Here is a 27,969-nt window from a genome sequence, read left to right on the forward strand (position 1 = left end):
ATTTTATCTAAATTATCTTGGCCAAGCACAGAAGACTGTATGCTTCCAAAATCCCCTTCAGTGATAAAAGTTCTCTGAAAAATAGGGGTGATGGCCAGGGATTGGATGAGGAAAATGCAGGATTATGATCACCTTTGTCTCTCTGCAGCCAATCCACCAGATTGCATCTTGGTAGTACCAAGGTGCTTTGTATTGTTATAGAGTTCAGGAATGGCTGTGGAGTTGGAGCTACCTGGAAGTGAGATGTTTGGGTTGTCATCATATGGCAGTAGTAATGTCTGTCGCTTTCCCCTCTGAAAGAATAGGAAGGGTACATCTTGTTAGATGAAGCTCAAGAGTGTGGACCTTCGTCCTCCCTTTTAGGGAGATGTCTGAAAATCTTTGTTTCCATGTAAAGGATTGTTGTGTTTAGTCTTCTGAATTTCCAGACTTTTAGCAAATGTAAGATAAAATAGGGGACCTCGTGTTCTGAAAACAGAAATAACTTGTGTACCATGTTGTTTCAGATAATCTACTTTATAAGGTTCTGAATGGTCATAGTGGCAGAGTCACTTGTTTACTTTATCCACATGATAAATCAGAAAGATTTGATGCAAGCTGGCTGTTATCAGGAGGCCAAGATTCTATTGTCATTTGCTGGGATATATTTACTGGAGACATTTTACACCAATTCAATCTGCAATCTGGTCCAGTGACAGAGCTCTTGAGATATTCAGAAAACTACAGAGTAAGTAAAAGCATGTATTAACTGAAGTCTCAAAGGTATCTGTATACGTGTGTGAGTGTATGTGCATATGCATGCAAACTTTCAGTAGTTTTATGCTGGAGTACTTCATCATTAATTGTTCTTACAGAAAGTTGCTTTTCATTTCAGTGTTTGATTTCTTGTTAGTTCGTAATTTTAGTGACTTCAGAAGATGATCCTAAACCAGTGACATGTTAAACTGAAGTTGAAAAGTATAATTGGTAAAGCTAACGGTTTGAATGTACTTAGAAGACATTTAGACCAATAGCGATTTATCTAAATGTGTGTTGTGCTTCCTGACATGTGATTGCTGCCCTCAGCATGTATGCTTTTGTGTCTTCTGGGATTTAGAATGATTTTTACTTTAAGTCGAGTTTTAAGTAATGTAGAAGACTTTGCTGAATACTCTGTGAAAGTTTGTTGAATGAGTTCTGTCTCCATTCTCTTCTGTGGGATTAGGATTTCACCTTTTTCCTCTTTAGCCAAGAAACATTTGCTTATGGTTGACTCAGATTTCACTTACATGTTGTCATGAAGCAGTTCAAAAGATGTTCTGCAATTGCATGAGTTCTTAATGCTTGTGAAGCATTCTTTAGCCCTATTTTTCTGGTAACAAAGTGGGATTTAATGTCCACTTGGATGGTGTTTCAGTTCTCTTCACAAGGCTGAATTTTTCCATAGGGTGAATTTCTTAACATGTCACCAAAAATTACTTGTGGGAATGAAGGCTTTGCAGAATCAGATTCATATCGTGTGAAATGAAATTGCAACATACCTGATATTTTTGTTAAATGCACTGCCCTTGGCTTTTGTGTCATAAGATCTGACACAATTTTAAAATACATAAACAGCAGATTGGTTTAAGGTAACTTTTTTACTCCTTTTCTAGGATAACTGCTGTTATATATTTAGATTATAATCATTGCTTTGGTAGGCTAAGCATTATGAATAAATGGTATTTAAATTTCTTTGTAGTTGAAAAATCTGGGGAGATTGGTTCTCCTGTCAAGAGATCAGTTTTACAGCTAGCCTGGCAAAACCAAGTTGGGGAGATAGGCTGAAATAAGACATCATTTCTTAAAATGCATGTATTCTGGGGAAGGAATCACCTGACAATTTTTTTGAGATTTGTTAAAAAGATGTAGATAGGATTGGTTACAGTGTTGAAACATAATTTCTTTCTGTTTTTGCAGTTAAAAGATCATACCATAGTGTGCTGTATGTGCAGTGATCATTCAGTAGCAGTTCTGCACCTTCAGAAGAGAGCATGTCTCTTACATGCAAGAAAGCATCTCTTTCCTGTAAAGAAGATAAGATTTGACCCTGTTGAAAATCTGCTAATTGTTGGATGTGAAGATGATTCGGTTTACATTTGGGAAATTGAGACAGGTAATAACACAGAGGGGTTTTTGTTCACTCTCAGTTTTGTTTTTTTATGATGTGGTGATATACAAACCTATTAAAAAGTTTAAGCAAGAAATAGAATTCTAGTGTCGTTCAAGGTATGTCACTAATAAAATACAGTAGGTGGAGTCAGATCCTGACCATCAGGTGATTAGTTGACATTGCAGTTAATTGAGTAAAATATTTCTGAAGCCATACATAAAAAGTTACTCTCTTTAGTCATTAAAAATAATGAAATTTCAGTCCTAAACAAATAACCAAGGTAGACCACAAAGTTCTACTTTGTTCAGCAAAATCATCATCTGAAAAACCTTTTGAGCTGATAATCAGTTAACAGTGGAAGATAATTGCAAAGTTCACAATGACATACAGTCAGAAAAGCTAAAGCTCAGGGTATGTTTCAGGTTAAGCTGTAGATTCCCATGTGATTTGAGTGTAATACCGACTTGCAAGGGTAATAAATGTAGTTATTTGAACTCTGGCAAACAGATTATGAGACTCCACATTGGTATTAACCATTGTGAAGAGTGTTTCCATGTGATGCAGAGCTGTGTGTTTGGGCGGGGGGGAATGCATAGTGAGTCTAGAACCACTGAAACACACAACACTATTAATACTGAAAATGTAGTTTTACTAAAGTAACACTGAGAGAACAATTTTCAAGTTACTACAACACACTCTCTAATCCGTCTGCTTTGGACAAAAAAGGTGTCATGAGAAAGCAAGGCATATTTTTATAGTATGAGTTGTGTTGTCCAAAGAAGTTAAGGGTTTGAAGATGGAATTACATCTTAGTTGCAACTTCAGTACAATTTAACTTCACCCTAAAGTGAAGCGAATACTTTGTAAATCAGAGGTTTATTAGCATAGAACAGTAGTGGTACCACAGAGACAAAAAAATTGGAGTATCCTTTTAACTGTCCCTCCTTTAGCTGGAAAAATTCTGCCTCTATCACAATTAAAATAGTAAAACTGATGCCACTGCTCATGTAGATTACACGTTCTGGAAGGCTGCAGATAGTTAAAAGTGTGTCTTTAATTGCTGTTTGTGTACCTTTTGTTACTAGTATCAAACAAAAATGACTGACATAATCACCATCTTCTAAGGAATAGCTGGAACACCATAAGGGATGCAGTTATTTGCTGCATTATCAATTAACGAAATTTTATTTCATTCTAATTATGCATGGGTAACTGAAAGATGCCATATAGGGTGAATATGTTGGAAACTCTACTAGGATATACTGTTTCTGGTTTAATGTGTGTTATCTGTACTGTAGGAGACCATGTGGGGTCATGGCATTGATCCTTGAAATTGCCCTGACCTAGATCAAGAGCTATGTAGATACTTCAGCGCCACTCTGGCAGACAAAAGCTTTGTTCAGATGTATGGGAAACGTGTATTCAGTGTCACAGACAAACCTCTGCAGAAAGACAGCAACCTTTCATTGTGGTTGTCATCTGTTGATGAAGGAACAGGAGTCAAGCATTGCACTGCTTGCCTATATGGTTACCTGTGAGCATGTTCCTGAATTAGTTAAATAAGATAAAGTCTACGTGGCAGCTTTGTGCTTGGGTTCCATTGAAGAAATGGATGTAGGATAAAGCTCTTTATAGTCAAAAGTGTTTTTCTTTTTTCTTCTGGCTGTGCAGTTAAGCTTCATGACTAAGGCTTTGCTCCTTTAAGTGGGAATCAGTGGAGAACCTGATTTTTGTGTCAGGCTCATATATCACTGTAGCTCAAAATCTGAACAGTGTACCAGAGTTAATGGATAACTGGGAAAACAGCCAGTCTGTTTATAATTTCAGGCTGTGGATTAAGGAATTTCCATGAATATTTCAATATTTACACTGTTGTAGAGTCAGCAATAATTCTGCTGAACTTGACGGATGACTTCATAAAAACTTAGGGTCATCTACTACCTATAACTGTCTCTGTTATACCAGTCTACTTCCAAAATTGCCCTTCCTCAAGTAATTAAGAGGAGGACCCCTTAAACAGGTGAAAGACTTTATTGTGCATAACAATTCATTGTCTGATTTCCTATGGCAGAGGCTGGGACATTTGAAAAAGTAGTTTGAAGGTTAAAAAAAAAGTCTTTTAGCAGACTTTCGTAATAGGCTTTTTAATATTTTATGGTGTGGGAGAAACCTTGTCACACAGATTAAAATCTAAGCCAGTACTATTTCATGTACAACCTGTACCCTCTTTTGATGACACTGCACTAGATACTTCCACGTGGTCAGTGGGAAGCTGGCATGGCACAATGGGCTGCCTGTATTCCAAATAGAGTTTATGCTGAAATGCATTAATACCCAGCATACAGTTGACTTTGAGTGGAATTTACCAAACTTCAGACTTCTAACTATACTTAAGACCTCTACTTAGAAGTTACTGGTTCATGTTGTTTTTCTAATGAGCAGGAGGAAATAGGAATAAATAAAAGTCTGCATCTTTTCCATGTTGACTACAAGGCAGTCTGAAGAAGAGGGAAGAAAAAAGGCAAAGATACTTGTCTGCTGTTGTTACAAGTTTAGAATGGGATAAATTGAAATCTGTCCTTTTAGTTCTCTGGCTTATGAAACAAAATAAGTTTTTTCCATTTGAAGTTGAAACGTTATTGCATGTGTGTGGGTAGTGATATAGAAAACAATACAGAAGCCACAAACTAATGTCTGTACATTAATGTATTTTGTCTAAATTTTCATATATGGATAGGGCAACTTTCCCTTACAGTGGAATATCTTTCCATGACAATAAATATTGACCTAATATTACAGTTGTAATATTAATATAGTACGTGTACAGGATATGTTCCAAACTTGTGTGTGGTAGAAGACAAACATGAAAATCAATAACAAATTTTATTCTAATTAAAGTGCAGAATATTTTTCCAATAGCCACCCCTTGAAATTCACTTTAATAAGGAAATTAGCTGTTATCTATATTGCTTTTACGTTTTCTTAAGCAGTTGATACCTTCACTTTTCCAAAAAGGTAAATATCAGTATGATAAGGTGCAGCAATTAAAGGATCGGTGGGTTTTATCTTACTGTATACAGCATATGGTAGAATGTCTACAGAGCCACATCTCTAGCTAATATGTGTTGAGAGTGTGGACAGAGTGGGTAGACTTTAAAGAGCAGTCTTTAAGATATTTTTATACACAAAACCTGATTTCTGAATTTTGCAAAAGCACTGAGTAGTCTGAAGGGTGATCCAGTCCCTTAGGAATAAGAAACTCCATTAATTTTTCTGATTGAAAATATCTAACACATTTTTACAAAACTTCTTAGATAAATTATTCATATATCAATTTCAAATTCAATACTGCTTTTTTTCCACATTGTGCTTGCTATCAGGAGCTTGTACAGGAGCTATGGTGATCATAGTGATTTTTAGTATGTACTCAGTGTTTCTGTTAATGCCAGTGGTGATGATTGAAATGTGCACTGCTGGGAAGTATGATTCATAAGATTATATTTGATTATAAAAGTTATAATAAGCTTTTTATTAAATTAAGTACGTGCTTCATTTTTTATCACTACCCACACCTCCGAATTGTTTGTAGATCCTTACCTTTTACTACTTAATATTCTGTACCATTTAATTACAAGATGATTAAATTAAAAATAAAGGAAATTAGTTTTTCTATAGCAGTTCAATTTTACGTAGAAAATTAAGACAAAAATATAGATATTATTAAAGTATGGTTATATAACTTTACATGGGGAAAGATGTGATTGAAACAAAAGAAGTCTTTGAAGTGCTAATTAACAATCTTTCAGTCATTTCCCTCAGTGCATTACTATTATTTCAGCCTGTAACTTGTAGAGCTGAGCAAAGCAGGAATCCTGAACCTGACAGTCCTCTCTGTAGAATTATTCTTAGAACACTCTAGGCGTTTGTAACTTTGGAAAACATATTTCAATGTGTGCACAAGAGACTTGCATAAAAGTGCCTGCTACTTCAATTCAGATATTTCCTTTGCTCTTAGTAACTGTTTTTGTAAGGTCAGCATTATGTTGATACTTACACATAACTTTCTGCCTGTGTATCTTGCGTTCTTTTAATAGAGGTAAGTGGAAGAATATCACTTGTATTCAGAGTAGTAAGGTTCTGTCATGTGAGATGGATTCTACATAGACCTTGCTGGCACAAAAAGCCAGAAGAGGTAACAGTACTTCAATTAAGTGTCCTTGGGGTGAGAACAGCATTAACAGTATATCTCACAACAGTGTAATGGTCAGCTTTGAGTCCATACTTTAAGGCATGAAGATTTTATGAAATACTCGTGTGTTTCATGACTTTAACACGAATAACAAATGGTTTGAAACACTTCTTCTGAGAAGCAAAAAAAAAAAAAAAATCCAACACCTTAAGGTAGTTGTCAAGCATAAAAAACTTCAATTCAAGCATTTAAAAAATACACAGGTATCAGTAAATTAAAACAGGCTTTTAGTGAGATTGGCAGCCCCTATAAAATATGCAGTGTCTAACATTATTTGAATCCATCTATATGACAACTTCAATTGCAAAAAACCAAACCCTTTATAAAGAAGTGTACAAGAGTTCAGAAATACTCTGAAAATGTTTTTTTGTGATGTTAATGCCACATTGAATAATTTTAGCTTACATGAAATGTCTTCTGTTTCAGAAGCATTCTAGCTGTGGAGAAAATCAAATTACTCTGTATGTAGTGGTGTTATAGATCAAACCTTTGATCATATTGATGGCTGAACATGCTGGAACATTTTCAAGCACTTCTTAAAGATAATTTGTATGTAGTTGTGTATGCTCATATATTTTCTATAATTGATACTGACTATAATGTTTTCTAAACCTCTGGTAAATGGTGCAGGTATCATGAGTTGCAGAATGTGTGGGGTTTTAGTTTGGTTTTAAGTGGATCATCACTTTGTATGTCTGACAGCTTATCTCAAAGAAATTAGTGATTAACTTTTTTAGAAAAATAAGGTTTGGGTTTCAAGTGTCTGGGAAGAGATAAATTGTGCCGTTTTAATGAAATTTTGAAATGTATGGAAGTGAACTTGGTTGTTAATTTACTATATTTTTATCCCTAGTTCATTATAGAAGTAACAACAATTACAATCCTGTGACCCTTTTGTCCTTGCAAAATTTAGTGATTTTCAGTGTTTTGATATTTTTTTCCATTTTTTCCTTTTCACTCTTTCTCTCCATCTTTCTCTTCTTTTTTTTTTTTTTTTTTTTTCTTCCCCCTCCCCTCTCTTCAGGTCACTGGTCAGAATTAGATTTGAGTGGGTGAATGTGGCCTAGCTGATAAATCCTGTGGTTGCATTTCACGTGCTGGAGGCTGTGGCATAGCTAGGGTCAAAGTCATAGTGGTCATACTCTCTTTTTTTTTTTTTCTGAATGAATTCTGCATAGTCTAAAGATCTGGGCTGATGCTAAACTCAAGCTTCAGAGTCCTTAGTAACTACATCTGGTAAGTTACTTGTGAAACACACTGCATACATATTCTTTTTTACATGCTTGGGAGCAAAAAAGTCTCTTGATACTAAGTTTCTGTGAAGTCTATTTGTTCACTTTCTCCTGGCTAACAAAATTTGCCTGTAGGGTTTTATACCCCTGGTAAGAAATCAAAGTAACTTATGAATTTGCAGGAGTGACATACAGTAACTGAAATGGTTTTGTTAGGAAGGGGCACCAGGTTCATGTCTGTGTAGCTCATGTAAATAGGGCAAGGAATTTGATCTTTAACAGATGATAAACCAGAGATCTTCAAAAGTGCTTAATGGTCGAGTTGTGGTGTTACTTGATAGAAATGTCTGCCTATAGAGTTGTTTCAGTGAACGCTTGTGTGGGTAGCAAAACTAACCTTTTGATAAAATGGTGTCTGTGAATGAAAGCATTAGAAGGCTTTTGGAGAGATGTGGTTTTTCAGGAAGAGATGGTATATGATGAACTGCTTAATTTTTCTGTTACTTTTCAAGGCATTCTGAAGTTTAACTTAAAACATTTTCCTTTTGTCAGTCTAACCCTGCTTTAAGTCTTATGATTGTCTTGCACACACTCAAACTCGCTCAGTTTGCACGCACGTGAGATCTTTTCATTTTAGGATTAAACCATATAATATTGGTAAGCAATTGGTTTAAATGGCAGAGTTATCTAAAATCAGGTACCTCTATGAATACACCCAAAATATGGGCCCTGAAGTCTGCTTGGTTAGTCAAAAGACACTTTGTGCATAATCTTTCTGTCAAATAGATCTCACTTGATATTCTTAATCATAGTGATCTCTCAAACAGTTATATGGTACATAATTTCATTATCCCTTGTGAAACTGTAAAGAATAACTCTCACAAAACGGGCTCAAATATTAAGTATCCTGTTGCATTACTAGGAGGAGTTAATTGAAGACTCTGAAAGGCTTGTATCTCCCCTGAAGGGAGCTTTTCATATTTGGAAAAATGCTCTAGTGATTTAGCTCTTCTGTTCTTAGGTCATGGTCTGACCTTCAACATTAATAGTCAGGGCAGACACCACGTGGGTTGAGATCGTGATTTCTCTTCCCCCCTCCGCCTTCATGCTTAAGAGGCATCCTTAGAGAAAGGGAAAAATCTGCGGGGAGTGAGTTAGCCCAGCTGTGCGCTATTGAACTGAGAGGGGATAACTTCTTGGGCCAGGAGTACTGTAACATTAAACAATAATCACTTAATGCAACACTTAATTTCAGGTTTAGTGTTCTTTCTTCAAGAAAGCAGCTCTGCTATGTTAAAGGTAACATACAATACAAATAATAACGTGCAATAGGATAGAAGGTTGTCATTTTACTGGAGTTTCTCAAACTACAGAAATCCCTTTCTGAAAGACCTAAAAGGATGATAAAACCTCGATAAGCCTGTTAGGAAAATGGGAATGACTAAGTCATAAGCATGAATGTATATATGCTTTGTGGAACTTCAGTGTTTAAGGTTGTTGTTTTATTTTGTTTTAATTTGATAGTTTTAACCTATGTTTTGACTTTTAATGGTATCTTATTTTATACGTGTAAACCTCATGTGTGTTTGTAGCTTGTATTTGAATATTTTGTAGCTATAAAAAAAAATTGAGTCATTGTTCAGTAACTACTTACAGTGTAGAACAACAAGTAGTAGAGCTTGGAAAAGTCTGTATTGGGGTGGGGGGAAAGCAATGGCATGTTTTGCCTAATCTGTAGTACTGAAGGACATGCTCTTTTATACTGACAGTAGCCTGGTATCTTTATGTTCATATGCATATGTAACATACTACTATCTACTGTAAGTATAGTAAGTGAAACATGTATGGAATCTAGCTGTATGTGTCTGTTTAAAAGGGTATTTCTTACAGCTGATATTTGATCTTCATTCCTATTTTATTATTGACAATGAAATAAGATGCTATATATTTAAAAAATGAGCAATGATGGAAATGAGAATTTGATATCATCAGTGCAGCCAAATTGAAGAGCTCATATCAGGCAGGGTTTTCATTCCAGATGTTTAGGGATGTATTCTCATCCCCTTCCACACTTCAGATGGCAATAAAGAAATAGGTAGAAACTACTTGCATTTCTGCCAAATTTAGGGCTGGCTAATTCCAGTGAGCCCAGTTCAGCACATTTACTGTATTGCAACAATTCCTGTTACTGAGTCTGAGTGTTACTCCTGAGTGTTGCGTCTGCAGCAGAAATTCTGCAGTGTGGACTGGCTGCATTGGAGAACTGTTCTATTTACCTATATATGTAAACATTATATATATCATTCTAGTAGTTTACTTTGTATTGTTTTTAATAGCTTTCTTTACCTGAAGGTCCTGTTTAACATCTTCATTAATGACCTGGATGAGGGGATTGAGTACGTCCTCAGGAAGTTTGTAGACAACACCAAATCGCATGGGAGTGTCAATCTGCTGAAGGGTAGAATTGCTCTGCAGAGGGAGCTGGACAGGCTGAAGCAATGGGTAGAGGTCAGCTTTATGGGGTTCAACAAGGCCAATTGCTGGGTCCAACACTTTGGTCACAATAACCCCAGGTAGTGTTATGGGCTTGGGGCAGAGTGGCTGGAGATCTCCTTGGAGGAGAAGGACCTGGGGGTGCTAGTTGACAGCTGGCTGAACATGACCCAGCTATGTGCCCAGGTGGCCAAGAAGGCCAATGGCATCCTGACTTGTATCAGGAATAGTGTAACTAGCAGGAGTAGGGAAGTGATAGTTCTGTTATACTTAGCTCTGGTGAGGCTACATCTGTGTTCAGTTTTGGACCCCTCACTACAGGAAGGATGTTGAGATGCTGGAGTGTGTCCAGAGAAGGGTGATGAAGCTGGTGAAGGATCTTGAGCACAAGTCCTATGAGGAACAACTGAGGGAGCTAGGGCTTTTAGCCTTGAGAAAAGGAGGCTGAGGGGAGACCTTATTGCTCTCTACAACTGCCTTCAGTTGCAGAGCTGTAGAGGTGGTTCTATTTAGTGACAAGGGATAGGACAAGAGGGAATGGCTTGAAAATACACTGAGGGAGATTTAGGTTAGGTACCAGGAAGAATTTCCATATTGAAAGGGTTGTCAAGCATTGGAATAGGCTGCCCAGGGAGGTGGTGGAGTCACCATATTTGGAGGTATTTAAAAGGTATAGGTGAAGTCATTAAAGCTGTAATCTAGAGGTGGACTAGTCAGGGTTAGGTTATGGTTGGACTCCATGATCTAAAGGGCCTCTTACAACCTAGGTGATTCCATGATTCTATGATTCTAAGGATATTCTGACAATAGTTTACTGATGATAGTCTGAAAATGCATTTTCTCAAGAAGATCAGTAATGTACAGCAGCTGGACTACATGACAGAGATCTTCATAATCTGAAAATCATTATGGAGTTGTAGTTTTGTGTGGCTGAATTCTGATGGAGAAGGGGGCCATGCAGGGGTGACTTCTGCAAGAAGCAGCTAGAAGCTTTCTCTAGTCCTGAGAGAGTAAACACCAGCTGACTCAAGGCCAGAGTCGTTGTTGACCAAGGCTGAGCCCATCAGTGATGGTCATGGCACTTCTGGGAATTGAATTTAAGGGGAAAAAAAAAAAACAAACTAGCCACTTTTTGCTACTGGAGAAGGGAGTGAGAAGATGTAAGAAACTGTGCAGGCCCCAAGGTCAGTGAAGAGGTGGGGGAAGGTGACATCCCAGGTGTCAGAGAGATTCCCGAGACCTGTGGAGAAACCCATGGTGGAATGGTTGTCCCTTCGCAGCCCATGGAAAAGGATGAGACCCCACCTGCAGCCTGTGGAGAGGCCCCACGCTGGAGCAGGGAGAGACAGACAGGAGATCCTGTGACCCATGTTGGAGCAAAGCCTCTGACAGTGCTGGCAGCCCATGGAGAGAAACAGACACAGAGATGAGTGAGATCCATGCATCCATGCCTCTGGCATAGTGGTTGCCAAGACAGTCCACATGCTCCTATGTAGAGTTCTGTTGTTACAGGGCATCTCCATTGTTCATATGTTCCTGCATGTGAAATATCCTTTTAAAGGTGATTAGATTTAATAGGCTGGGATCTGTTTGATCTGTCCTATTTCTATTTGTTACATTGCATTTACTTTTGTCTTGCTATTGGTTGGAAGTATATCTGCTTGCTTAAAGCAGTGTTTCTTCCATCTGTTTTGGTATTAGTGGTAGTGGTAGCAGTTAGAGGAATCTCTCATGTGAAGTGCTTGGCTGCTGTCTTGGAACAGAATGATAGACTTGTAAAGTTCAAGCATCTTCTAGAGAGGAACATAAAACTTCCATTTGCCTGACTACCAGCATAAAAAGTGGGTGGGAGCTCCTTTTCAGATGAAATGGGTGTTTACATGAAGGAAGATTTTGACAGAAAATAAAGGAACTAACGTTACAGATGATGCTTGTTGTGGATGGTGATGTTTTTGTTTTGACTGCTAGTAAAGAAAAGGATTTTGTTCCTGACTGTTTTTTTTTTTTTAAATCAATTCTGAAACTATTTTTCATTCACAGATCACTTATGCTGTAAGATTCAGCTGAGTTACTAGGTCACACAGCACTGCAATATTGAGGATTTTCAATACTTTAGCTGTGACAGCAAAAAAAAGCACTGGAGCCTGATGATATGGCAGGTCATGTGATGTGAATACCTCATCCTGAGGCAGCATGATATGTGTGACCACTCCAGTAAAAATGCATCATTCAGTAAGAGCAGAACCCAGAGAACTGTGTGGGCAGCACTAACACCAAGAGACACAATTTGTAGTACTTGGTCCAGAAGAAGAATAAGATGTTGTAACAGTCTCTAGCCAGTCACATCTGGTGGTCCAAAGCTGCCCAGTAGAGTGAAATACACCACTCTTATCTGCTCCTGAGACTTGGTTGCCATGGTCACAGCTTTAGAGAGATAAAGACTTTCTTTCCCTGTATTTTGTATGTATAGTAGGGGGTCATAGCAGTAGTGGTGCTACTTAGAAAACTGTATCCTTTTCCCTTTAATCCATTGTTACTTTATGCTCCCCAATCAAAAGCTTTTGGGCTCATTTGTGCTTAAAATATTTCAGGCTTGAGTGTTGTCTGTCTTTTCTGTACTCCCACATAAAGGCTGTGTCTTTAGTGTATTTGTTATCTTTTACAATCAGATAAAACATTTCTAGTAACACTTTCTAGAACAATAGGCACCTTGCCCCAGTATTCTTCTGACCATTCTCAGTGGTCAGGATGTCTTTCACATAGAGACTTCCTCTCCTTCCCCCTCCCCCCCCTTCTCCCCCGTTTGTTTCTCTTAAAGATGTATTCATGGATCACAGAATACAGATCTCTTATTTTGTCTCTACCACCTGCTCCCTCTGCAAATGAGAATTTTGGGCTCTTCAGAAGTATAAAGTATGCTGGATAGTATAAATATTTCTAATAGCTTTCTGTTTACCCCTTTACACTCATTTTCCTATTCATTGTGTGCCCTTTTTATTGAAGCTCAAATGTATGCACAAATCTGTACATAAACGGACACAGATCCATGATTTAGTATGTGTAAACAAGCATGCTTTTAAGAAAGGAACCATCTTCTAGAAGATGCAACTTATAAAGGATTTGGTAGCTGTTATGATAGAGGAAAGATGTAAGATGTAGCTCTTAAGATTTTTAAGTTGGTTGTGATACAGCCTTCTGTTGGTTAAACTTAGCTGGTTGTTCATGGTGTTGTTTTCTTTTCAATGTTCCTGTTTACAAATGTGCTTTTAAAAAAAGAAAAGCTCTTTATGATGAGACTGAGTGTTATTTCATGCCTAGTTTAAACCCAGAAGTAGGGTTTTTTTTGTTGATAAGAAGTTCATTTGCTGTATTCCAGGCCACATGCACAAAATGGTATACTGGATGATCCCAAAAAGTGTTTGGTGGGTAGTGGATGTGTTCAGAAACATAACTTCCTATTCAGTTGCTTCTCAATTTCCATGCATAAGTGTGTAATATATAGAAGCCCATCTGTCAGCAGTTAAATAAGGGTGTGTGTGTGTATAAATATATAAAATAACACTTTGTTTTTACATACATCAAGACTGGCTGTTTATTGTATTTAGGCCATGATCTTCAAAGTTGAAATACTACCATCCCCTTCTTCTGTAACTTTTACCACTTCTTCTGGTCTGTTTCTTTTCCAACAATTTTTTTCCTTCAGCCAGAAGTGAAAACTTGGCTCTGAAGCTGTTACCAGGGAAGATGCCCTGTGGAAAATAATGCAAGTCCTAAATATATGTTCAGTTTTACTCCTGCATGTGTATGCATTTATAGGAGGATTAAAAGTCAGGCGACTCATATCTTTATTTTTGCTGGAAACATGGTTTTTTTCTCTTCTGTCACTATTGCGTGATAAGCTTAAATTACTGTGTTCAATTGTATGTGCAAGGTAAGATTATTCCACAGAATAGTCTGAGTGGTGGTGAGGCATTCATAGATGTCTGTGGAGTTAACAAAACCTTTTTTGATTTTTTGAAGTTATGTTGGATGCTAAAGATTATGTACAATCAGATCTTTGAACAATGCCCCAAAAATTCTTTAATTGAAATTCTTGTAATCTTTGCCTTAATTGCCTTCCTATAAAAAATATCCAGTAGTTTTGCAGGATATTATGATAGTCTCTGAAGCACTTGAGTATTCTAGTAGTGAATTGCACAAGCAAAAGTGATACAGAAAGCAAAGTTGAATATATATGCATGTATACATTTAAACAGTCCCTGCATAGTGGGCTTGTCTCACAATGTATTTAGACAGCTTCACACTTAAGAAAATAACTGCTTTTCTGTTGTTCATCTTTTTCTCAAATGATTCAGGGAGTTATGAGGAAATAGGACATGCTTGTAGTTTGAAAGACTGGATTGTGCATCAGTAGAGGCTAAAATGTTAACTAGCAGAGTTGACTGTATTATTTCCAAACCTCTTAACTATGCAAACACTATTTTTAAGACTGTGTTGCTCACTTATCTAGTGTGAATTGTATAATCCCTCCTTTTATGCCTCTATTAATGTAGTTTTTGTGTACCTGAAATATTTAAGTGTTGTGATGTTGGGAGCTTTGTTGCTAGTAGCATTTTGTTTGTGGGTAGTCTAATTGTAAAGATCTTGGGGCAATTAGCTTTCCATCCAGTAAATGTTCAGTTCTGTATGATTGTTGATACCAGCTGGAAATCCTGGGGAGGGATGAAGAAAAGGACATATAAAAAAACTGGGGCTGGCCCTTATGTTGTTCATTGCTGTATTATATTGTTCTCTGATATTCAGTTGATTTCGTAGCTGACAGATTCGGTTGCATTACTTTCTTTTGCTCTGAGTTTAAAGGATCTTGGCCATGTGCCATATGAGTAACAAGTGATACTACAGTGAACAGAAATGGATGAGTTTTTCAGAGAAATAATTTCAGATAAAGAGATTCTATACACATACAAACACTTATCGTATGAGATCCCTCAGTCCCAGTCCAATATTTTTAGCAGGTGTTACTGATAGAACTTCAATGTTACACATTTTTTCTGATAGCAGTGAAAGGGAAAATTCCTGTTGTATTACTTGAGGCTACAAAGAATTCAAACTTAAGGGGAAGAAAACATTTCACATTATAACAGATATTTAATACTTTTTTAATCCTTCATATGTCTTATCTCTGATAGTAAACATGGCATTTCAGCAATTCCTTCTGAGTTTAATTCCTATAGGAACTATGTAGTATATAATAGACAATTTTAAGTACATTGAAGTTCAGTTTCTATATATTTAATATTAGTTATAAATTAAGTACTATTGTTAAATAAAATTATTATTGAAATAGAGTAACTGGATAGTATATCAGTTAAAGGGAACAGATTGCCTAGAATCACCCAAGTGATGAAACAGTCTCTGCAAGATTGTATTCATCTTCCTGAGTACTGAGCTACTTATATTTAAGTGTTTTAAAAAGTGTCAGAGGTAAAGATGTTTAAGAACGGAATGAAGAATTCGAGGTCTTCCTTGCTATTTGTAGTCTAGAACACTAGAGGACAGCACTAAAATATTACATAAAGGTGTTGTTTACACTGTTAATGATATAGATGCTCTGTGAGGGCTTTGTGAGAGGAAAACAAATTATACTTTTTGGAGAGGACAAGTGTTATTCTGAATTTCTTTGCTCTTTTTGAAATCTGCATATGACTTGGTGTTCTACAAAATATCTGAAGTTTCTTGCAAGTACCTGAATCTAAAGTACTTGCTGCTGTGATTTCTTTAGAAATGAAACTTTATTTTTTTATATAGTAATGATGTAGAATAGATCCTTGTGTAAAAATAGATTAAGGTCCAGAAAATGATTAATTCATTGGCTCATCCATAAATGCATCATAATTTTTCTGCTCACATGAAATGTATTATGTTAATACTATGATGCTTACAGTGAATATGGAATGTTACTTGAAAAAAATTACAGCTTCTGTTGTATTTCTCTAGGCACACTGGAAAGGCATGAAACAGGTGAAACAGCAAAAGCAATTCTTACTTCCATTGATGATTCAGAATACTTACTGGCAGATGCTCAGCTTCCTGTCTCTCAAGAGTCAAAAAGAAATAAAAATGCTGGATGCAAACTCTTTAGCTCTTACAAGCATGGCATGGTCTCTTACAATCTGACTCATGCAGACAAATCTTCAGATAAGGTAAGAATGAAGAGTAGCATATTTCTCAAGAGTGATGACTTGTCATCCAAGTTCTTTGCCCTTTTATCTTCACTGATGCAGCCCTGTGTGCGTGGTGTAGAGGCTTAGTTTTAAGTTAGAAAGCCTTGCTCTGTCTGGCTCACACCTTCTCCACTGTTTCATGGAACAAAAGGGGGGGATCACAGATCAAACATAGCACCTATAGTTCAACCCTATTTCCTTATGCCTCTAGCTTAAGACTCCACAGATCAGTAGTATGCTTGGACCAGGTGAACCAACTGGCTGGGACATACATGTCTGGAGGAAAATGATATTCTGGTGAAGTGCTATTGGGCCTTTCCATTATTCCTTTTCTGTGAAACTGCAGATTACTATTGCTGTTCAATGCTAGTTTTTGATGGGCAGTTGTTTTAACATCACAGAAAAGAGTGCAAGTGCTTACACCTATATTAATGCAATGAAGTTTGGCACCTTATTGGTTAAAAAGAGGATGGCAATATTCCTAATGAGATACTAGGCTGCAAATAGATATGATGGGAGAGATTTGACCAGATGCTGTACTTAGCTTTGTCTCACAATTTTGTTAAACTGAATACTTGACATTGATGGAAAATATTTGCTCTTCTTATTTTGAAAAAATAATAGAAGGAAATACCATACTGAAACTAGTGTTAATTTTCTGTTCAAGCTGAGAAAATGGGTAGAGAGGCCATATAATGAGAAGTAACATAGAAAATGCAAAAGTCGTTCTGTTTGCTTCTGGATGAGATCTATCTATATTTTTATTGCTTGTAGATCTTTAAAGAGCTTGTAAATTTGTGTATTTGTTACATGAAATATGAGACCATTTCAATACTTATTTTTAAATGTAAAATCAAAATCAGTGAAGTAGGTATTACCTTATTCAGCTTGGAATATATGTACATTTTTCTGAAATGTGCATTGGGAGTAAATATAATGTAGCTCTTCACACAAGTACATCTTAAGAATTGGGCTTCACTGTTGTTTGTACATGTTTGCCACTTTTTAATTAATAGCTTCTGGGAATTCCATCCTCTGTAAGAAGCAGAGGAAGTCATGTCTGCTGCTCCTCAACCATGGACGTAGCTAAAAAATGCCTTCCCACAAATATGGGAAGTTGAAAAATACTTCAGAATGGTCTTTGGCCTTTTTCTGGCTTTATTGTATACTGGATATTGCAAAATTGTCTGATTCAGTAAAGCTTAATCCAAGTCATCATTCTTGAACTTTCTGGTCTTTATTGTACCTACAAATTTACACGTAACTTTGAAATTGTTGCTTAACTCTTTATATTTATATTTATGTTTATCTTTGTCCTTTTACTAACCTTAGTCTGATTTCTAAAGTTCTTTTCGATCCTATTTTCTGAAAAGTCTTATTAGAGCATAATCCTGCTGAGCATGTTGTGAGGCAGATGGTGCACTAGTTGGCCATTGACACAGAATCTGATCTCACTGTTAGTATATTAAAAGGAATAGTTTCTTCTTGCCTTTTTAAAGAGGAACAGCAGAAAAAAAATTTCGGTAGTTGTCGTCGGAGTGTAGTTTTAGCCATAGACATTAAATTGCAAATTGCATGGATTTATTGAAGTGGCTGGAAAGGCAGCATGCCCCTCATGGAATATGGGGATAAAGTTTTTGGTAAATTTTAAAGCTTTGGGAATTATCATGATCTTAAATTGGAAGTAGCTTTGGAATAGTGGAACAATTATAGTGCTTTTCTTGATAAGACATGCCTCTGGCTGCTCTGACTTCTTAATTAAATATTCCATTTTTCTTGTTTAAACTTTGTTCATTAATTATCTTTTCCCAAGGAAAACTTTTTATTGAATGTTATTGATGTCTCGAATTCCTTATGACTGTAAAGGTACCTTTTTTCTTTTAGTTAACTTTCTTTTTGTCATTGTAGTTATTATTTTAGTCTAAGTTCCTAGCAAATGAAGTTTTATACTTGAAAACACTTTTCATTCCTCAAAAATCAGCTATCCATAACATCCAGTACTTCCCTTCCCAATAGAGCAAGTTCTGTAGATTTATGTTGGAGATGCTGGAGACTAAATGAATAGCTGAACCTGGGAAGAATATAACAATGGAGGTCCCCTTACTGCTATTCCAGAAACCCAATGCAGGCTACACAAAAGTAGTGTGGAGCTCTCTAGCATTTTTCTTAACACCATTTGTGGAAATTAAGGCCTGTTTCCAAGTCCTCTGTTTTTAGCTTTTATACAGGAAGCTTTTCTATGTTTTTTCCAGAAAATGCTGTATTGACTCTTTTGGGTCCTATTTTATTATCTAGAAATAGTCTACTGAAATCCAGATTCCCTGATACAAGTGAGAATTCTGTGGATATTGGAAAGTTCACCATTCTTTACCGTATTAATAAGTGTATAATGGGCATGTAGATGAAATTATTTTGAAATTTTCAGATTATCAAAAGGTTTTAGTATGTCTGTATACAATGAGAATTTAATTATTGATTTGCTGCTTTTGGCAAATTGTGAATCAAAACTTTAAAGATACACTAAATTCTATTTTGTCGTTTTTAAGGCAGTCATTTTAGCCTCTTCTGAAATGGAATTCTTAAAGACTTCTGTAACAAAAAAAAAGTTGCTATTCTATCCTGTTGGCATTACACTTGAGTGATCCTTATTTTGTACAGTGAGACGATCCACCTTTTTCTTAATATTTATTGTTACATTTGGTTTAGTATTAATAGTATATTTAAGATGAAATAGCTCTTGCACTACGTCTCTCTGCTTTATCTTAAGAAGAAAAATATCCTCACACAGCAGTCCAGCTTCAAAGGCTTTCTTTCCAAACATTTGTCGTCATGTAAATCTGAGATACAAAAGCAGAATGCTTTGATTTCATGGTGTTTTGACCATTTTAATTCTTTTTTTGTGCTGCACGTGCCAGTGGGAGTACCAATAACAGATGAGTGTGACAAATGCAGTTAACACAAGATCCATATTAATGTTGTCAAATCCCCTTGATATATTTAAACAGATTTTAATTATTTTCAATGTCAAAAGACCCAAAATATATAGCTTAATAGTTCTTCAAGAAAGCTTTACTTAATATGTGAATGTAAAACCTCTCATAAAAATGAAACTTTTATATTGGCCTTAGTCATTGACATAGGGTATTCATCAAGTCAGCAATTTGTGTGGCAAAGTGCCATTTGAATAGTGTATTGTTAGAATACTTATGGTCCACTTGACAAGGGCTCTTGCTGTAAATAGTGCAATTTGACTCCAGCTGTTAAAGAGTGGCTTTGACAGCAGCCAAATAGAATGGAGATGCTTTACTGCACCGCAGAAAAATCAATAGTGGGTTCTTGTTCATAGTAACCTGTTTTTTCTTTTTTTTGCAGATTTACACAAGATTATCTAGAGTTCATTTATGGGAGTTTAAATATTATTTCAAAAGTGGGTCTTTTTTATTTTCAGATTAACGCTGGTGATAAATGCTTGTGTATCAGTAAAAAGAAAGACCATACTTTGTATACGTGTTCAAACAATGCAGTAATGCAGCATTATTTCAACTCTCGAGCTTGTATGGATAGATATTAGGATGTTGGTGCATAAGTTATGTAACTGATGGCAAAAAAGGTCTCTTCTTCCTCCCTATTTTTTCTTTTTACAGTGCTACTGTAGTATCCCTGTCAGTTTTCTAAGCATAGTGGTTTTTAAAGCAGATTTCTTTGTTGTTCCCTGTAACAACCTCCACAGATGTTGACAATCTGTAGTGCCATTGTAGATTTTCCTGAAGCATAGTCTTGCTGGTGCTGAACAGTTTTCAGCAGTATTCAGTGACACAAGGTTGCTATGATACCTGGCCAGTAGCAATAGGTATTGAATCACTGGTCTTAATTACAATAGACTACACACTAGATTGTGTGCTCGTGGTGTTTATATGGAACTAGCTCTTATTATACCTTTAAGTTACAGTTATTTTTGAAAATGAAAGCAGTGTGAAAAGCTGGCTTAAAATAAAGAAATTATAATGCTTCCCTGCGTCCTATGAAGATTTTGCTGATGCACATAAGCTGGATATGTCTAGGAATTGTTTTCCTGATATTCCAGAAACCTTTTAGGTTAGAAAATTTCATAGCTTTTCAGTTCAATTTGGATATAAATGTGTTTATGATGTGCCGATATTTATAGTGATTTTAATAGTGTAATTAGAATTTCTGGGTTAAAAATGTTGGAGGAAATAGAGCTTCTAAAATATGTGTAATTGCTAAACCACGGACTGCTGAATTATACTGTTGAAGGAGCTGGATCAGAAAAGGGAAAACTTTACTGTGTGGATGAGACAAATGAGGGGTAGGGAGTTTACAAGTGAAATTTTGTAGGAATGCTAGGTATACTTATTAGTTTGATATATTAACTCAATTTCTTAAAATACTGTTCTTTAGGCACTAATGCATAGTGCAAGAAGTAAAGTATCTAAACAAGGGTTTATACAAGGTTGGTAAAAATTTATTTTGATTTATAAAGTTATTAGAAATAATTATGAACAGTAGTTAAGGGTTACAGTAGCTAGTACTTGTAAATGCATTTTAAACATTTACTTTACACACTTAGTAACAGTTGGTCTAAAGAACTTACTATTTGGTGTATTTCATTGCTTGAAACAAGGCACAGAAACTATAAATAAGAGACCTACTTAAGGTTGCTGCACAGAGCAACTAAAAGTCAAATGGAGACTGTGGGAGTTACTTGTTTTAGTGTAGTAAAGGATGCAATTCTAAAATAAAATTATTTGAAGCCTGAAATTCAACTTTTAGTTAAATCTCACTGATGGAAGTATTGGTAGAAAAATGGAAATAAGTTACAAGCATAAATACTAAATAATACTTACTAAATACAAAATCAGGAATGATACTGTACTGTGTGTTAGGCATAAATTCCTTTTGTGATGTTTAGGGTGTTACTGTGGGAAACGGCAAATCTTGAAATAGATTAAGAACTAAGCAAAAGAAGGTACCTTTGTGTGTGTATACATCTTCCATAACTCAGATGCAAAGCACTTCAGTACTACATTTCTTGTCAAATTTCACAGTTAAGGGACTGAGGTAGCAACAGAGCTACACTGAAGGAATAACTTTAGAGCTGTAAGATAAATTTGGTACTAGTTAAAAGGCATCATAATAATCCTGAGAGTTATTGACAACTTGGCCCACATGCCAGCTTTTCTCAAATTTAATGTGGCTTTCTGCATGGGTCCACCAAGTAAAGAAACTGCTGATTTCAGTGTTCTCTCCAGTGGCCCATCCCAAAGTAAAAAGAAAACAAAAAGCTGTCATAGTGATACTGTAGCACAATTTACTCTTGTAGGGTGAGGATAGTAAGTAGCAGAGGCTGACAGAAATCTGGGAATAAACTCTAACTATTTATTTCAATGCTTCAGACACTGTTTCTATGTTCTTCTAGTCTTTTTTCTCTAATGTTTTACTGGAGGTGATTTGACTTGACTTAACTTTTGTTTTCCCTGCCTAGACAACTAACTTTACCCTGTGTTAAAGCTAATGAAGGTGCTACAGTGTCCTACGAGAAATAACTCTGTGGTCACTATCAGTAGTCCTTGTGCACAATGAAGGATCAGTTACTGAAGCTAACCTAGTTGTTGCTGTTTTCCTCCATTTTGTCCTCTCCCATACCTCAGCTGTCATGCTGCAATTCCCTGTGCTGTCCCTCGGAAACTGCAGCAAAATTTGTATTTTCTGTGTGGGGGCATAGTTTTATGGATAGAAGTATAGGGTTTCTATCCTACTGAAGTGCTGTTTATGATCTCTTACTTTCCATTTATCACTGTTTCTTTTGGTTCTGCATGTGGAGACAGATTTAATTTTCCTACCTTAGGTTTTAGTTTAATTAGTTTCTAGTCCCTAAAATGCAATTTCTCCTTTAGGTCAGCCTAATTAATTTTTCCTTGTAAGTGTTCTACCTAATTGTAAGTATTCTAAAATAAATTACATCATATTTTTATAGCCTTTATATTTTTATGTTGTCCAGTGATGTTGTTCAATTCTTCACCATTCATAATAAGAGGATGGTGGAATCTTTATGCTTGTAAGTAATCACCTTTTCTATACTAAATGTTAAGTTCCTGGTCTTGTCCTCTTGGAAGCCTGACCAGTTATACTGCCTTCATTAGGACTAAACAGCTTTCAAGCTGCTGTTCCAATATATCCTAGAATGATTTAGGATGTGACGAAAGTCCAGCTTGCCTATTCCTGAGTTTGAGTGACATTTTCCTAGGATAGAGAAGACTATTAACATTCAAGAAGTTAATCCTGTGCTATTCTCTTTTTTTTGTAGAAAGTACTTTGTTTAAGATTTGATCCATAATTTTTATGGATTGTGCTCTTACAGTCCAATATGGAAAATGCACTACCAGGGCAGCCATGGGCAAATGTGCTATTTCAGTTGGAGTCAGCAGCCAGCCATGGGTTGGTAACTTAATTTTCATATACATCAGTCCTCACTAGGTCAAACCAATAGTCTTATACTTTTATATTCCGCCTAAGGTCATGTTGTCAGTATCCCTGTGTTCAGCATTATTCTCACAGATATTTGGATGTTCATCCAGTAAATTGTTTGGTACAATAATTCCGAGGTCCATGAGTCAGTCTGTGTTTTGTGGATTGCTGTAGTATTGTTTCCCCAGTTGATGATCTAGTAAACATGAGAGATGGTCCATCTGATGGATTTTCTTCCCAAGTGCTGAGTAAGGCTGAAAAGGTTTGGGCTACCACTCATTTCTGAGCCCCGTATATTTCTAAATATATGGTTCAGGAATTGAATTCTACATTTGAGATAAGCTAATGTATGAAGATACAGGCAGAGTATCTGAATACAAGGTATATTAAACCAATAAGGCTTCATTTAAAACCAGGCAAGTTTAAAGCAGTTTATTTAAACTAGTTCATGTGGGAAAAGTCATTACAAATTGAGACCTTTGTTTGGGGAGTGACTTGTCCAAATGATGAAGCCTCAGGTCAAGTATACACTGTGTATGAAAGCAAACTGAGGTGCTGCTCTTGACTCTGGGCTTTTTATACTTAGTTCTTTATATATGAGTACTGATTTGGAAAGGGTGAGTGAATAAGAAAAGTTCTGAATGTCCCCATCAAGAGAATCCTCTGTCCTAAGAATAAGTGTCCAAATTTAAGGAATATCAGTGATCTTGATGTACTAGCACCTTTACTCTGTACTCACCTCATTGCTTTGGAGAGAGGAGGCCAGACCTGTCTGCCCACTTTAGGATTTCAGTCTTCATGAAACAGGGTTAGATGTGGGAGTGTGACTATGTGGATTGCTGACAGGAGGTATATTGGATTAGAAGATGTATATGGTTTTAACATACAGATTCAAGTGTAGGTGATAATTTGCATCCTTTCTCTATTTCAATTATATACCTGCTATTTGTAACTAAATGTATCATTCCACATAGCCTGGATTGTTTATCCTTTCGGCTGAGCAGGACAGACAGCTGTCTATTTGCAAATGACATCAGGTATGTTTTTAATAAGGTGTGTTGAATTGTTGGTTGAATTGGGACTTTTAGGAGGAAGGACTAAAATGTTTTGGGGCGGTATTCCTGTGACATCCTGCAGAAAGATGCAGATCAGAATTTTACTTCTTGGAGATGTATTCTGAAAAGCAAGGTAGATTTAAAAGGTAAATAGATAAAAGGTATCACATGGTTTAATCCAATTTAAGACATTTTCAACACTGAATCTAGTTATGCCTGTATACAATTTGTTACTTAAGGTTATGAACTTAACAAGGATGGCTTGCTGATACGATTCAGTTAGAAAAAAGAACATTCAACGTTATTGTTGAACAATACATTATTTTCTGGTTACAAATACATAAATATGATTGCAGGACTGCATTTGTATCTAATTATTACCAGTTCAGCATCACTGTGAAGCTTTCTCTTAGGAGCTGTCTGACTTAAGTTTGGTGCAGTAATTCAAAGAGTAAGGATGTTAAACTTGGAATAGTGACATTTCAAATGAGCGTCCGAGCCCTCTCTGAATGCACTGTACTGCTCAACTACTTTAGTATTCTTCCACTGAATGATCTGTTTGATCATGTGCTGTATGCTGCTCTGACTGTCATGGTAAAAGGCTATATTAAATTTTCTTCGTGCTTGTCTTCTAATGATTTGAGTAATTAGGCTTTCTAAATTCAGAAGTGACTGTGTGAACCAGACGTGTAAGTTAGATCAAGTTTTTAGTTTTATCTCTAGAACCTACAACAAAACCCTATAATTTCCAAGTAGAAAAAGAGGTGTCGTGTTTGTGGTATAGGTTTAAGATGTGCTATTTGAAATCTGAGATTTTTGTGGAACTTGCTAACAATATTTTATGCTCATAAACCAGTTTGAAGCCCCAAACACAATTTCATTTATCTTTATATTCTAAGCTTTATAGAGTCTGCAAAAGTGTCCATCTGTTCAGCTGAGATTGCTTCAAATAGTGAGTGGTCAGAGAGACTTAGCTGATAAAGGTCAAAGGAGCCTCTTGACCCTGTGATACTTGCCAAAGCAATTGGAGCATAGGGACTGATATACAGTTAGATATAGCTTGCTAACGCAATCTCCACTTTAATTGGTAATGATAGCAGGAATACACAGTAAAGTCATTGCTGAAAGAAAACAAAAAGTATCCAATATAGTAATTTATTACCAGTCAGTGGGTTTCACGCACTAGGTTGTTTTACCCCTGCAGTGGTCAGAGAAAGCAAAAAGGTACTCTAACACTTAACTGAAAATGGATGCCCTGCTGCTATCAGAGATGCATGGTGGTCAAATGATTGCCTGTGCCATTAGCTTGGTAATGTTTTCTCTATTGTAAACTCAGCTCCCCATGTTCTTCCTGTGCATCAGCTGCAGATTGAAGGCTTTCTCGTTTGTCTTCTATTTGTGCTGCCAATCATCAAGCTGCTGTCCACCAAGCACATTTCAAGGAGGCAATTTTTTTTTTACTACTATCGACTACCATCTCTAGCAACCGAAGGCTCAGAGGATTTAGAAATGAATTTAATGCTTTAATTTACACTGTGCCAGCCATTTTGTGCATTGTTTATGTATTTGTTTTCTGAGGCAATTCCATAAGACAATTACAGGTTTCCTATTTTGCAAAACTGTCTGAGATAGATAGTACCTGCAAACATGTCCCCAAAACATAATGCTTTCTTGTGTGTATTATATGGAATGGTATTGTTTTCCTTGAAAAGGTTAAAGAAAAAAATCTCTGCATGTAAAGACATTTACTAAGCTATTCTGTGTTTTAAAAAAAAACCAAACCCACAACAAAACCCCACACAAAAATTAGCAAAACAAAAAAAATCATGTACACTTTGTGCTTCCTACCATCAAGGACAAAGCATCATGGAGAGCCGACCCGAGCGGTCGTTGACAGTATGAGCTGATGTTTAAGACCCCTAGCTGTGGTGGTAGCCATGCTGCATTTAAAATGGTTCTAGCTCCTTGAAGTAAGAAAGAGACAGTGTAGTAGTAGCCAAATAACTTACATAAGCTTATTTTTTGTGAGCCTAGTCTCAGACTAATAATGTGATGTGATTCTAAGAAATTTTTGAAACTCTGAACTTCTGTTGACCATCCCAGTGACTGGCACAGTCAAGACACAGAAAATTCTTTTTCCTCAATATGTTTTTGTTGGCAAATTCTACTGCATCCCCATCCTCTTTCATTTCTCTGTGGTTCTACATGTTTGAGTTTTTTCAAAAACAGTCCTATTTATAGTCAATAGTATTGATTGCCACAGAGGTAATGAACAGTGATTCAAACATGTAAATGCTCTTTAAAGTTTCTGTTGTCTTTGTAGTGTAATGAAAGGTCAGATTACAAGAAAACCAGATGATGAACAAGTGTTAAATTTCATTGAAATACTCATTGATATTATATCCTCAAATTCATTGTGATAATTCAGAAATGATCATGTCAGGCACCTAGATTGTAAGATGCAGTGCATTTAATGATTCCATGTTGGGTTTTGCTTTAAAGTAATTGTTTCAAAGAGTGAAGTACACATGTACTTTGTTCACAAGATACCTCCATGGAATGCACAGGAGCAGGTGGGATGGTGGTATTTTACTGATTAAATTAGCAGATTTCTTTAGAGTAAACATATTTAATAAAAACTAAATACTCTTTTTTTTTTTTTTTAAGAGGAAGTCTTGCTTATCTGACGGACTACTTTTAACATGTACTTAAGTGTGTTGTTGTATTGGGCCTGCATTTAGAGTTTCCTATGGTCTAATGACTGTCAAAGTAGAAGAGTACAAATCTGCCAAAACCCCTCAGACACATAAGAAAATCCCCCTCCCCAAAAAAGATCAGAAGCTGTACAACTTCTGGTAGAAGAAGAATTTTCTTTTGTCAATAATTCTCACCCATACTGGCCCAAATCTACCTAAAATTTCACCTAAAATAAATTGTTTGATTTCTGCTGGTTTTTTTGGGCCTTTCTGGCAACAAGTAGTGGATAAAGGAGGGGACTGATCTCTCTTCTGACCTGTTTAATGCTAATGGATCAAAATATACTCTCTCAAAGAGAAAGCACAAAGGAACTCAAATCCCTTGAATGTTACATAATTTTTATAAAGTGATTAGAATCAGCAGAACACTTCACGTTTATGCTTTAATACAGCATGATTCATTCTGCCCACACTGGGAACTTGGAGGCAGTTTTGTGTTTCTTTTATCCTGTTAGGTTTGGGGTAAAGTGAGAGCACAATGGATAAAGAAAGCCAAAAGTCAGTAGGAAAGTGTCATGTTTAATACTTCAGGATTAATTTTACATAGAAATTGATACTGCTCACACTGTGAAAACTGAGCAATTTCTTTTCAATGATATCAAAGTAATGTCTAAATATATTTTGAGTCTGGTTTGTCATCTAAAAATGTACTTTTTGATTTTGCCACTTTATTTCCTTTATGTAAAATGAATGTCAAGACCATTCTTGTCAAATCTGTTTTTAGCACAATCTCCACAAGAAATGCATCTGGTAAAAAAAGAAGTGTGTGGAGAAAGTACATATATATATGGAGCTGAAACAGTGTGGGAATCTCTACCAGCTAATGGAATTGTGTACTTTAAGTGGAATAAACATTTCTAGAACAAGTTGGATCCCAGTGGAAAATGGCCTTTAGAGATAAGAATGCACCTAGGTAACACTTGAATTGTACTTCCCATGAAACTTTTATATGGTGTGTCTGTCTTATACCAAATCAAGATAAAGGTGTGTGTTTATGTATTTGTCTCCCACAGCAGGGATTGCCCCCTGTCTCCCTGTTCCCATAGACATGGTCAAATTTTTTGTTGGGTGCTAGTGTGGTTTGATAAAGTTGTATAAAGGAGAAGGTAAGAACAGGCTTGTAAATTGTGGAACAGGAAGGGATTTATGCCAGAAGAAATCAAAGTGAGTCTGCAAAGTTTGTTGCCCCAGCCTTCTTCAATGGCAAACTAAGGAGCTGTTGCAGAGATGGTAGTTGCCATGCATGGAATGTAACATGACATTTCAAAGCTTCCCTACATCCTTCTCTTTCCTGGATGTAGAAAGCTTGTTCTGTTGCAGGTCAGTCAGAAGTGATGCACAAG

At 36.3% G+C, this 27,969-nt stretch overlaps 1 protein-coding gene across 1 annotated transcript in view; it reads left to right on the plus strand.

Annotated features, from left to right (window-relative positions):
* The window catches only part of WDR72 (WD repeat domain 72), a gene marked incomplete at both ends in the record, with an annotated part of 94,409 nt that overhangs the window by 14,803 nt on the left and 51,637 nt on the right, over window positions 1–27,969 (plus strand). The window contains 3 exons of the mRNA XM_084267971.1: window positions 507–727; window positions 1,939–2,134; window positions 16,103–16,308. Coding sequence (XP_084124097.1) covers window positions 507–727; window positions 1,939–2,134; window positions 16,103–16,308 — 623 coding nt within the window. The remainder of the gene's footprint in view (window positions 1–506; window positions 728–1,938; window positions 2,135–16,102; window positions 16,309–27,969) is intronic.

This window comes from Gallinula chloropus (genome assembly GCF_964237585.1).
Source record: "Gallinula chloropus genome assembly, chromosome: 9".
In the NCBI taxonomy this organism is placed as follows: domain Eukaryota; kingdom Metazoa; phylum Chordata; class Aves; order Gruiformes; family Rallidae; genus Gallinula; species Gallinula chloropus.